We start from the raw sequence: 13,051 nt of genomic DNA, 5'->3' as shown, positions 1-13,051 counted from the left end.
ATGGCTTGATCCTCCTCCTTTGTAGTCAATGGGTGTTTTGCCATGGACTTCATCGGAAGAAGAATCAGACCCTTTAAAGAACAATTTAGTCTCTCCAAAGTGTCTCCTGTGTAGGGTTTAAATATGTTGCTGCCTGGGAAAAATCTGAAATTAGATGTGCATTTTAATGACTGTTCTTCCATTTACACAGTCAAACTCACAATACTTTTGACTAGCTCTCAATTTTTTCCTGATTCTAAACAGTCTGAGTCATTTATTGGTGGCACTGAACTGCTTCTCACAGTCTATGTATAAAACACATGGTCATAGTGATGGCTTTGTGAATCTGTAACTTCATATAATATATGTTTATTCACATACATTGTATGGCTGTAATATGTTTTCCAGCTTATGGGACTGCATTGCATGACTTGTTTTGAAAACAAATCTATCACTTTTTATTTCTCTTTCTAACAGTCTGCTACCAGAAACGTTAATTGGCAGTATGTGCTACATTCATCTCTTGATATTTTATCGACAAATTCTCAGTGATGTGCTCCTGAAGGACAGAATAAGCATGCAAAGTGCTGGTAAGAATTGTTGTTCCAGTGAAAAAGAGTCAGATGGGAAAAGGTAGTGTTGGTACTCTCTGCTTCTGGTCACTTTTTCAGGAAGAGAATGTTTCCAGAATTACTAGAAGTTAGGCCTAGCAGAATATAGTAAATTACATGCACCCAAGTTTGTATATATTTTACTTTTCTAAAAAGAAGTTTAAAGATTTGCACAATGTAATAGATCTCAGCCAATTAGGATGGCAGTGTGTTGTTTTTGTAATGTAATCATTTGTCATTAACTCCAGTTTAAGAAAGATCTGGGGCCCATTGTGTTAACTGCCTTATGTTTCCTGCCGTCTTATGCTGTTTAACCTACATGTTCCAATTTTAAGAAGTATGAATGAAAGTAGCACACCGTATCTAGAGTGTATAGACATTCTATAACCATTCAGTCTGGAGGAACTTCATTTGCAGTTTCCAGAGGAAACTGAATGAAACCTCTTCTCCTTCCGAGTAGCAGCCGTGTTAGTCTGTATCCGCAAAAGGAACAGGTGCCACAAGTACTCCTGTTCTCTTCTCCTTCAGCCATTTTTAGAGTCCCTTGTTTCTACTCAAGAGTCTTTTTTTAAAGTTTATTAAGTACTTCTTTGTATTTCAGGCTAGTAATATTTTAACTTGCATCAAATGAGTTGTCATATTTGACTAAAGTTCTCGCAGTGGAATGCAAACGTTGCAAGCATAGCTTTGTCAGTGAAGTGTAAAAGTCTACTGTAAAAAATTATTTTGAAAAAGAAGTATTTGTTGCAACACTTGTGGTCCTTATTCACCAAACATTCACTGAGGAGTTAGGAATTCCTCATCGCTCAGAATCACAATGTTGCATTTCCTATGTTTCCAGGTTATCTCCAAATTCTGCTGCAATGCTTTAACAATGCTGAGTATGCATTTCTGCAGTGTACAGCATGACAGGGAATGTCCCTAAAGGAGGGCTTTTTTCACTCTTGAAAGTGTTTACAAGGGCCTTTAACTGTCAGGATCCAAACCTAACTTGTTCATTTTTGATGTGTATATTCTCATGATATCTGCAAGCAAACTGGAGAGTGGTTCTATCATTATGGTTAATAATTCTTCTCATGTTTCCCTAATCATGACGGTAGGTAGGAGAGGAGTAGAGGAGCTCTTAAAACCTATGTCTGACAGCAGAAAGGATAAAATCAATGAATCTTAATAGATACAGGTTCAGACATATTCCTTTCAGTAAAAGTATAACAATTTTACTGTGTTCTCTAATTGTGACTATTTAAAAAAGCCACAATGTAATACATTACGATTGTTAACCATGGTGTAGTAGGTTGATATTTATTCATACTTTAGAATGAGGCTTTCTTCTCTATCTCCCCCCTAGACTTTCTAAATAATGTACAGGCTACTCCCAGGGTAAGGACTTCTGTAGTGCTCGTACCAATAAAATGAAGCCAACATTTCTAGTTCATATTTAGATACCCAAATACGTTTAATTTTCAAAGGTGCTCAAAGTCATAATTCCCATCATGGCTTCCAGAGAGGTAATCTGTGTTGTGGATACTCAGCACATCTTAAAATAAGACCCTTTCTTTAATTTTTAGCATATATAACCTCTCATTATTATTTTATTAAATTAGACTCTGAAGATAAAAATCCAATAATCTACTAAATGAGTTTAAGGGCAGAAGGGACCGTTGTGATCATTGAATGTGACCTCCTGCTTAACAGCCCAGAGAATCTCACACAGTGATTCCTGCAATAACTAATAACTTCAGTTTGAGCTATAGCATGCCTTTTGGAAAGACACGGTCTCTTTATTTAGAGACTCCAAGTGATGGAGAATCCTCCACATCCTTAATAAGTTGTTCCAGTGGTCAATTACCCTTACTGTTAAAAGTTTCTGCCTTATTCTTCTTTGAGTGATTGCACTCAAGTGATTGAGTCTTGTGCACAGTTATCAGAGAACTTTTTCCCTCAGTAGTACCTGTTGGGGTGGGTTGAATGCCCTCTGTCGCCACGTGCCACCGTGTGCCAATATAAGAGGGCAGAGCCATCCCTCAGTTCTTTCTATCGCCAGTGACTGTAGGAGTGCTTCCACTCTTGCTATCGCAAGTTTATCTCGCTCACTCTTTGTTTATAGTCTGTTTCTCATTTAATGCTTAGTAGTGAGTTTATTTAGTATTCAGTTAGTGGTAGGCTTTTAGCTGCTAGGTCCGTTTTGGACCAGATTTGATTTTCAGGACCAGAGTCATGCCTTGCTCCCCAGCGTTTAAGTCCTGCTGGTCCTGTGCCAGACTGATGCCTGTCAGTAATCCACACCCCAGCTGCCTAAAGTGTTTGGGGGAGGCCTAGGTCAGTGACAAGTGTTACGCTTGTAGAGGGTTTAAGCTGTGCTCAAAAAAGAATACAGCAGTGAGGCTTAAGTGTCTCCTTGTGAAGGCAGCACTTGGCCCTCCATTGGAGCTGTCATGTTCAGAGCATTCTCTGAGAGGGGCATCAGTACTTAGTGCCAGGGCTTTGGAGCGGAGCCCGGAGCTGGAGCGTGGAGCAGCTCCAGAGCAGTGGAGCTGCAGGTTTTTGCCTGGAGCTGGAGCAGAGCCGGAGCACAGCTCCAAAGCCCTGGCTAGTGCGCCTCCTGAGATGTCTTCAGCTCCACGTTCAGTGTCTCTGGTACCAAAGGAGAGACACAGAGCTGCCAAAGACATGGTACCTTGCTCAGCAAGACTTTTGGTACCAAGGCCCGCTAAAAGCAAGGCCCCTGCCAGGGACTCTGAGGGAAAGCATTCCCCAGAGTGCTCCTCTCCTGCAAAGGGGGGCTAGTTGACTCTGGAACCTATGTCAGGTCCGTCAAAGCCAACGCCTGAAATTTCTATTAATCAAACCCAGGATCCAGTTCCAGTACTGACGACACCGGAAGCCTATGCTGCCGCCAGAGATCTAGACACCTTCTCTCGGCTCCAGTGTCCCTAGTAATGCAAGAAGGGTTTCAGCTGGTATCAGCAACTGAAATCCCTGCACCAGCCCTGCAGAAACATGCGGTACCAATGCCAGTTCCAGTGCCTAGGAGGCTGATATTTTCCAGGGGAAAGCCACTGTTAATATCCCTGGTCCACATGGATTCAGCTCCACCATTGTCACGGCACTCAGTCATCTTCATCAGATTCTGAAGTGGGATCTTTCGTGTCCCATACCAGACAGGAAGCTTATCCTCCATCTGAGCTGTAGGGTCCATGAATGTCTCAACAGTCCCAGTAAGGGGCAATAGCCAGCACAGCTATGGGGCCCACCACCATCACCATATCAGTGGCTGTTCTGGATGCCATGAGGTGTCTCTCCCCCTGCTAGGACCTCTCCTCATCCATCAGAGTTGGCTTCTTCGAGGGTGCACAGAGATCATTGGCACTGCACACAATGTTCCCCCATGCCCAGTATCAGGCAACTGGAAGTTGCTCAGACAGCTTCTCCTCCAGCAGAGGCAGATCAGCCATTGCCTCAGCATCCTCAGCAAGAGGTGAGGCTGTAGAGATAGTGAGCGATTCTCCCCCGCCAGAGGATTACAAGGCTCACCAAGAACTGCTTTATGCAGTGTAGTTGTAGCTGTGTTGGGTCCCAGGATATTAGAGAGATAAGATGGTGAAGTAATATCTTTCATTAAATGCTTGGTGCCGGTAGCTATGTATCAAAGGAGATTGGGAATCCATGTCTTTTCCTACCTGGTAGACTGGCCAGTAAGGGGCAGGTCCCGATCTCAAGTTCTGTCCCACATGGCAATCATTCAGTCGACTTTCAGTGCACTGGAAGTATTACTCAGGACAAATCAATTCTAGAACCTGTGCAAAGAATAGGGTTTATCAGAACACTACTGGATGCTACACAAGCCAGAGCGTTTGTGCCCCAGTAAAGGTTCCAAACTCTCCAAAACCTATTATTGCATCGAAAAGTGCATCCCATTACCACAGTGAGCACTTTCCTCAGACTTCTGGGGCACATGGCAGCATGTACGTATGTGGTACAGCATGCCAGCCTTCACCTCAGGAGGCCTCAAGGATGGCTAGCGTCAAAGTATGCCCCGTTGACATTGTTTAGACAAAGCGATTCACATTCCAGAGGTAGTTTTGTCCTTCCTGGATTGGTGGACAGGCCCTCAGAATGTTAGTGTGGGAACCCCCTTCGTTTTTCTGCAGCTGGCACTCACACTGATCACAGATGCCCCACCCCTGGGATGGGTGGCACATATTGGAACCCTACAAACCCAAGGGCTATGGTCTTCACAGGAGCCGAGGGCTGATATAAACATCAGGGAACTATGTGCTATCTGTGTAGCCTGTTCAGCCTTCCGCCCAAGTATTCTGGGGGAAAGTGTGCTAGTGTTAATGGACAATACAGCACCTATGTTTTACGTAAACAGACAGCGAGGGGTGCGTTCTTCCCAACTGTATTAGGGGGCAGTTCTACTCTGGGAGATCTGCATAACCAGTTCCGTTACCTCAAAGTGATTTACAGCCTGAGAGAGTAGAACACACTGGCAGATCACCTACGCAGATCTTTCTCCGCTCACTACGAGTGGGTGCTGCATCCAGACACAGCCAGGCCCATCTTCCAGCTGTGGGAATTCCCCAAGTGGACCTGTTTACAACAAAGACCAACAGAAAATGCCATCAGTTCTGCTCCCAAGGGGGGTCACAGCCCTGCATCTTTGATGGACACTTTCCAGCTATCATGGAGAAACTCCCTGCTGTATGCCTGTCCTCCAAAACCATTACTATCCGGAGTTCTATTCAAGGCCAGGTAGGATCGTGCTTGCCTCATTCTAATAGCACCAGCATGGCCTTGCTAGCATTGTTGGTGAGGCCTCTTTCACCTCTCTCATTAGATTCTGATACGATTTCTCGGGACCACAGCTGCCTTCTCCATCCCAACCTACAGGCCCTCCACTTGATGGCATGGATGCTTCATGGCTAACTAGAAGTGACTCAACCGAAAAACATTCAGGAGGTGCTTCTGAAGAGCAGAAAGCCTTCAACTAGGTGTATTTACCTGGCCAAATGGAAACTGTCTGGTTTCAGCAGAGGTCTCTAAGGCAGGTTTCCATTAACCACATTGTGGATTATCTGTTGCACCGACAACATCAAGGCCTATCGGTTAGTTCCATTAAAGGACATTTGGCAGCTATTTCAGCATTCCACCCTCCACTGGGAATAGACTGTTTTTTTCCAGCCCCATAACTATCATATTTCTAAAAGGGCTGCACGGATTATGCCCTCTGGTTCAACAACCTGTTCTGCCATGGGATCCCAGCCTCATGCTAACAAAGTTAATGAGGCCTCCCTTTGAAGCTGTTGTGGCATACTTCCTACTCCACTTCTCTATGAAAGTGGTGTTTCTGGTTCCAATAACCTCACAAGGGGAGTGGGCAAACTGAGAGCCTTGGTCTCAGGACTTTTGTACACAGTTGCCCATAAGAACAGAGTTTACCTATGTCCTCATCCAAAATTCTTGACAAACGTGGTTTCCAATTTCCACATGAACCAGGAAATGTATTTGCCAATGTTCTTCCAAAAGCCTCATATGCACACAGGTGAGCAAAAGCTTCATTTGTTGGACATGAGAAAAGCATTGGCTTTCTACTTCAACCACACCGGACCATTTTGGTCCTCAGTTATTTGTTGCAATTGCATACAGGGCAAACGGCAAATCGGTTTCCACTCCGAAGATTTCCTGATGGATTTCCTTTTGCATTCGGTTGTGCTGCCAGTCAGCTAATGTCACAACACCCCCAAGAGTATTGACTCATTTGATTAGAGCGCAAGCAGCATCAGGGGCCTTCCTAGTGCAAATTCCTGTTCAAGACATTTGTCAGGCAGCAACCTGATCATCAGTTCACACTTCTGCTGCTCATTATGCCATTTCCCATTAGTTTAGGAATGATGCCAGTTTTGGACAGATCGTTTTGCAATCACTAGTCAGGTAGACTGCGAGCCCACGTCTCCCTTATTCTGCAGTGGTGCACTGTGGCAGAGGGCACTCAAGCCATTCTAACTGAGGGAAAATGTTCCCTGACAACTGTGCATGAGGTGCGCACACACCTACAGTGAAATGGACGTGTACAACACATGTTGAAGAACAACAGTTACGGAAAGGTAAGTAACTCTTTTTTTTCTAGTCTAAATTTTTCTAGATTCAGCTTCCAACCAATGGATCTCATTATACCTTTTTCTGTGTAGGGAAAACCAGGCAAGATGGATGTTGTTCAGAGTTATGTAAAAGTTATTTGTATATTTTTTTAAATAACAAATACTCCTGAATTAGGCAGTTTAAAATGCCTATTAAACTCTATAAAAAGAATTCAGTGTTTCATTTTCCTGATACATTTTGAAAATGGTCAATTACTAATATTTACTAAACCTTGAATATTTCACCTTTAAAATGTGGATACAATAGAACAGTACAATAGTTTACATTGTGTTCAATCTGTTAGTCTTTAAGGTGCCACCGGACTCCTCTTTGTTACTGTGTTCAGGGGTACTCAAAATCATGAGAAAGTGCAATGATATTTTTAATGCTGAAATTCTGAGTCATTTTTAGTGCGGATGTAATTGTAATCTTATTTAAAATCTCATTAATCATAATAGAGATAATTGTTTTCCATTTCAGATTTAATCAGTAATCCTATTTTAGCAACTTTCCCGAAACTCATGGAGCAGCCTGACCTTATGGATGCACTTAGGGTATGTAATACATAGTATATTGATATGACACTTGTAGGCTTTTAAGGTATTACAAGTGATTTGGTGAGGTTTTTTTGTTGTCTTGTAAGTAGTAAATGGAAAAAGCAAATGACAGAGAAACTACAGTTCTTTCAAGCATGTGCAGATTCAATGAGCCTGCATTCCTTTTTTACTCATTTACATCATAATTAAGGAAGGCAATCAAGTACATGTGACAGAAGGAAAGCAGAAAGATGTATAAATACTACTTCAAAATTTTCCCATAGTGTCTGGAGACGGATTCTTTTGGGAGGGGGGCAAGGGTGAACTATTTAACAGGAAAGAACTGAACAAATGAATTGAAATAGTACAGTTTAAAAGCAGACTTTAAATTTACTAACATCTTTCTTTTTTTCATATTTACTGCTCTTCACAATTTGTTAACAGATTAAATTTAACCAGTACACAACAGGTGTTCTTCTGTCAGAGAAATGGACACGCCCACCAAGTAAAATGCAGATTTTTGTGGCATCAGAAAGTATTTGGCATTCCAATGTTATCTGCAAAATGTAGGGTTTCAATAAAAAATATTAAACTTGTGTATTTGTGAATATAACCTTGCAGATGTAAACCAGTGCACTGCTGTCTTCCTGAGTCTGCAGACACACTGTAGTAGTAACTCTGAGATGTGAGCTGCCATGATGATCTCAAAGTGGTATTAAGCAAGTTGATTGCTAATCGTCTTAGCAGAAACATTTACTGTTCAGCCATATGGTTGATGTTCTTCAAAAATAAGGTTGCAAATTAAAAATTTACAACTTTTTTTTAATTTAAAACATTTAAATAGTGACAATTTAAATAAATTCAATTATTTGCAGTGTTCAGGTTTTCTCCTTGTCTACACTCACCTCAGTCCAAATTAAGGAACCAAAGTTAAATGTTAAAACACTGGTCAACCAGTCTGAAGAAGGCCCAAACTGTGTTAGAATTGTTTTCTTAAAAAATGATTGACCTTAGATCATTTTTAATGGGGTTCTAACTAGTTAGGGGCAACTTCTGGTGGTTTCTATATAATTTGGTCCAGCAGTCATTCGTTTAAATAATGATAATACACATTTAGATTCCTTAAACATAAGGAAGGCCAAGTTCAGATGTGAACTAAACAAAAAAATAAACTCTTATAAAATTCCCCATTGAAATACCGTAGATTTTGGCAAAAATTCCCCCAATGAAATCTAATTGATTTTGGGAATAGACTGAGCTGACTTCATCAAAACTCCCTGCAGATTACCACTGCTCCTGGAAATGACCATAATTATGCATCCTCTTGACAAAAGGAACATGGAAACCACCTTTATTTATTCCTTGAATCCTCCTTGTCCTCTTTGGGTCCATGACATTTCCCAGAGGGTGAGAAGAATGTTAGAGTATTGAGTGGGGGGGTCACTCTCTGGTCTCCCAGAGGTACTTAAAAGTTCCAGGAAAAACTTTTCTCCTCCCCCTGGTCTCTTTCTCTCTACTGTCATTTCCCTCTCATCCTTCCAGTCCAAGTCCTGTCCTGCTAAACACGCTTGTTCTGGAGAATGTATGGCAGTGACTAGAAAGATAGGTGGAGGGAGGACAGATCCCAGATTTGTGCTAGAAAGCTCTGCATCCTGCTTTGTGGCCTCGTCTGCTCTTTGATGTCCGAGGACAATACTCCAAGTATCAACTTGATTGAATCAAGTCAAAGAAATGTCTTTTGCAGCTCAAAAAATGTCCTTAAATGCATCTTCACAGTTTTCCAAACTCAGTCTGATGTCAAGTTCTGCATTTTATTTTAGAGTGCTTGGGCAGAAAAGGAAAGCACATTAAAGCGATCAGAAAAGGTAATAACAGATTTTCTCTATGCGATATTAAATTTTATCCAAGCCAAAGGTATTACTATCAGTGCTTGTAACAGGGCGAGACTCACCCCTGCAGCGCCACCTATCAGTCGTCCTGGGAATTAGCTCTTTTGACCCAGAGTGCCCCCTGCAGGCTGGTGCCTTGCTGCGCCTGGCCCCCGTGTCCCTCCCAGACCTGATGACCTTTGTCCTTGGGCGCTGCCCTCTGGTATTACACCCGCTCTCTGGGTCTCTCCACACAGGGGAACCCCCAGCCACTATCCCCACCTCGCTTCAGTGGCTACTGCCAGTCACCATCTAGCCCCCTTTCACTGGGGCCGACTGCAGTCAGTAAAAGCCAATCATCACAGGCAAGGGGGGTTTGGACCAGCTGCCTCTGCCTACCCTGGGCTGCATCCTTGCACCTTTCTGGCCTTTGACAAGGCCGCAGCCTGGGGCTTTTCCAGGCGGGAGCTCCCTTGCCATATTCCCCAGCCCTGCTCCCCTCAGGTACTCTATTCAGCTTCCCAGCAGCCAGGCCTTCTCCCTCTAGAGACAGAGAGAGACTGTTTGCTCCTGGCCCACTGCCCTCTTATAAGGGCCAGCTAGGCCCTGATTGGGGCATGGCCACAGCTGAGGCTGCTTCTCCATTCAGTCTTCCCCAGCCACAGCCCTCCCCCGGGGCTGCTTTTAACCCCTTCCTGGCAGGAGCGGGGTGATGACCCCGCTACAGTGCTGTAACTAACTGGAATAATTTCTGTCACTAAAATGATTATAGTACTTACTTCTAAACTGATTTCTGTCATTAACAGAAATGGGTTGAGAAGAATTAAGTACTATAAATGCAGTTCTTCCCATCTTTTTTCATCCACACTTGTAGTATAGTATCAAAGCAACAAAGAAGGGATGTGATGTTAGCTTGTAATTATAGCCAGCTTGCCTCAGCGTTAATATAGGATCGTCATGGGTTGCTTTGCAACCCTCATAGTCCATAAATGTAAATATCCCCTAGTGGTTTTTGGTCAGTGTAGTATGACGGACTATTTTGTTTTATAAACAAATAACACTGAACATACATGTTTTATTGGCTGTAGGCCACATGCTTTTAAAGTTGAACTGCTAAGAATAAAAAGGTACCCCTTGTAGTTTTGTTGGGGCCTGAACCAAAGGCCATTGACGTCAATGGGAGATTTGGATCAGGTCCTTGACATACTGTATAAAGATTACACCAGTTTTTCCCATAAGAAATAAGCTTCCCTCCAGCAAAACCAGTGAAGACAAGACTGGAAATCCCTGGTATTTCAAATGTAAAAACACAAACAGGAAAAACATTTTTCTGGGGGAAAAGAAAAGGGGCTTTAAGACTGTCTCTATATGGTAGATCTTAAAGGAGCAGTAAAGGACACACACAGTTTTTCCCTTTACACTTAACAGTTTCATGTTATTTCTTTTTTTCAGTTAAGCTCCTTTCACAAAGGAGCCCATTTGTATCAAGGCAGTTTTATCAGGAGTGTCATGAAATAGAATTGGTACTTGTTGGTCCCACTGTATTTTAGTGCATTAAAGTATAGTGCAAGAAAAGTTAGGGTTAAACATTTTAAAATAAACCAAATTAGGCACACTAAACATCAGTGTACATGATAACAACACTGCTGGCATTTACATGACAGTAATTTTTTGAAGCATCGTGGGTTTGTCAACACCGAGTATCTAAAGATGTTCCTGAGAACTGGGAATAACAGTCAGCAGAATTACTGTATCTTCTCATTTTAGTTTTGTACATATGACTCACTAGAAATGCTTTCAAACCACACAGGCTTTTGCGGGGGTCTTTCTGAACGATTTCATTTTCTTACTTTTAGAGAGACCAAGAATTTCTGAAGTCTGTGTTTTTCCTGGTGTACCATGACTGTGTCTTCCCTCTTCTCCAGTCCACTTTCCTCCCAGAGCACAAGTGGGCAGATGAAGAGTCTGAAGCCTCGCGCTGGAAAGTGATTGCTGACTTCCTGAAGCGGAACCAAGAAAAAGACAGTGCACTCTACTCTCTGCTCTCCTCAGAAAATGTTCACAAAGCTTTTGATATTTCAGAGATCACATACGACTTCTTAGGGCAAGCAAGGAAGAGCAGTGCCTCAGTTTGAGTGGACTTTAAGGCCCTTACACTGTCGCGTGTACAAGACTAAATTAAAAACATAACTGATCATCTTACCAAAATGAGAGAGGATTATATTACCACATGGGTTGGGTTTATTGTTTGTCCAAAGCATATTTTGCAAGCAAATTGTATTGTACATAACAATATTTGCACGTCCAACTTTTTTTTACACAGCATATACTACTGGTGTATAACAAGTATTTTATCTCCTTATCTACATGATTTTACAAAAAAGCTTTGTTTTCATTTTCAAATGAGTACCGTTATCAGTGAAATCCATTGCTCCTCCTGTTTTGTGTAGCTGAGTGTTGTGAAGCAAAAGTAACCCATTATCCTCCTTCAAAAACCCTCCTTAAAACTCTCCTTTGCCGTGATGCCTACAAAAACCGGCTAGGCTGCTGGTGTGCTGAGACCACAACCTGTCATGCTGAGACCAATATTGCCTTATTGTTTCCTTGTACTCCCATATGGGTTTGTCTGCATCCATCTGTTGTCTCTTGACTTATATTTAGATGATCCCTGCCTCAAAGAGCTGACAATCTTTTTGTTCTATGCCTAGCAACTTGGGATCTTGGTCTATGACTAGAGGTCCTAGGCAGTGCAATAATACAAATAATAAGAACATAATGGCCATACTGGGTTTGACCAATGGTCCATCTAGCCCAGTACCCTGTCTTCCGACAGTGGCCAATGCCAGGTGCTTCAGAGGGAATGAACAGAACAGGGAATCGTCAAGTGATCCATCCCCGGTTGCCCATTCCCAGCTTCTGGCAAACAGAGGCTAGGGACACTTCAGAGCATGGTTTTCATCTCTCCCCATCCTGGCTAATAGCCATTGATTAATCTATCTGCCATGAATTTATCTAGTTCTTTTTTGACCCCTGTTATAGTCTTGGCCTTCACAACATCCTCTAGCTAAGAGTTCCACAGGTTGACTGTGTTGTATGAAAAAATACTTTGTTTTGTTTATTTTAAACCTGCTGCCTCTTGATTTCATTTGGTGACCCCTAGTTCCTGTATTATGAGAAGGAGTAAACAACACTTCCTCATTTACTTTCTCCACACCAGTTATGATTTTATAGACCTCTAGCATATCCCCCCTTAGTCGTCTCTTTTCCATGCTGAAAAGTCCCAATCTTATTAATCTCTCCTTATATGGAAGCTGTTCCATACCCCTGACCATTTTTGTTGCTCTTTTCTGAACCTTTTACAGTTCCAATATATCTTTTTTGAGATAGGGCGACCATAGCTGCATGCAGTATTCAAGGTGTGGGCATACCATAGATTTATAGAGAGGCAATAGGATATTTTCTGTCTTATTATCTATCCCTTTCCTAATGATTCCCAGCATTCTGTTTGCTTTTTTGACTGCTGCTGCACATTGAGTGGATGTTTTCAGAGAACTATCCACAATGACTCCAAGATCTCTTTCTTGAGTGCGAACAGCTAATTTAGTCCCTGTCATTTTATATGTATAGTGGGGATTATGTTTTCCAATGTGCATTACTTTGCATTTATCAACATTCAGTTTCATCTGCCATTTTGTTGCCCAGTCACTCACTTTTGTGAGATCCCTTTGTAACTCTTCACAGGCAACTTTGTACTTAACTATCTTGAGTAATTTTATATCTGCAAATTTTGCCACCTCACTGTTTACCCCTTTTTCCAGATCACTTATGAATATGTGGAATAGGACTGGTCCCACTACAGACCCCTGGGGAACGCCACTATTTACCTCTCTCCATTCTGAAAACCGACCATTTATTC

General features: G+C 42.2%; 1 protein-coding gene across 4 annotated transcripts in view; it reads left to right on the top strand.

The window, feature by feature from the left end:
• NPHP1 (nephrocystin 1) overlaps window positions 1–11,538 on the top strand; it is a 37,143-nt gene extending 25,605 nt beyond the window's left edge. The window contains exons 17-21 of one of the 4 annotated variants that reach the window (XR_006289990.1): window positions 457–569; window positions 6,782–6,813; window positions 7,212–7,285; window positions 9,088–9,132; window positions 10,992–11,022. Coding sequence is in view for 3 of the 4 variants with exons in the window: in XM_037896244.2 (XP_037752172.2) it covers window positions 457–569; window positions 7,212–7,285; window positions 9,088–9,132; window positions 10,992–11,270 (511 nt within the window). In the remaining variant the exon portion in view is untranslated. Of the gene's footprint in view, window positions 1–456; window positions 570–6,781; window positions 6,814–7,211; window positions 7,286–9,087; window positions 9,133–10,991 lie in introns of all 4 variants that reach the window. The other 3 variants (XM_037896244.2, XM_037896245.2, XM_043544138.1) reach the window with 3 other exon arrangements.
• The last annotated feature ends 1,513 nt before the right edge of the window (window positions 11,539–13,051 follow it).

The sequence above is a fragment of the Chelonia mydas genome, chromosome 3 (genome assembly GCF_015237465.2).
Source record: "Chelonia mydas isolate rCheMyd1 chromosome 3, rCheMyd1.pri.v2, whole genome shotgun sequence".
In the NCBI taxonomy this organism is placed as follows: Eukaryota; Metazoa; Chordata; order Testudines; family Cheloniidae; genus Chelonia; species Chelonia mydas.
This window is presented reverse-complemented; position numbering and strand designations above follow the sequence as displayed.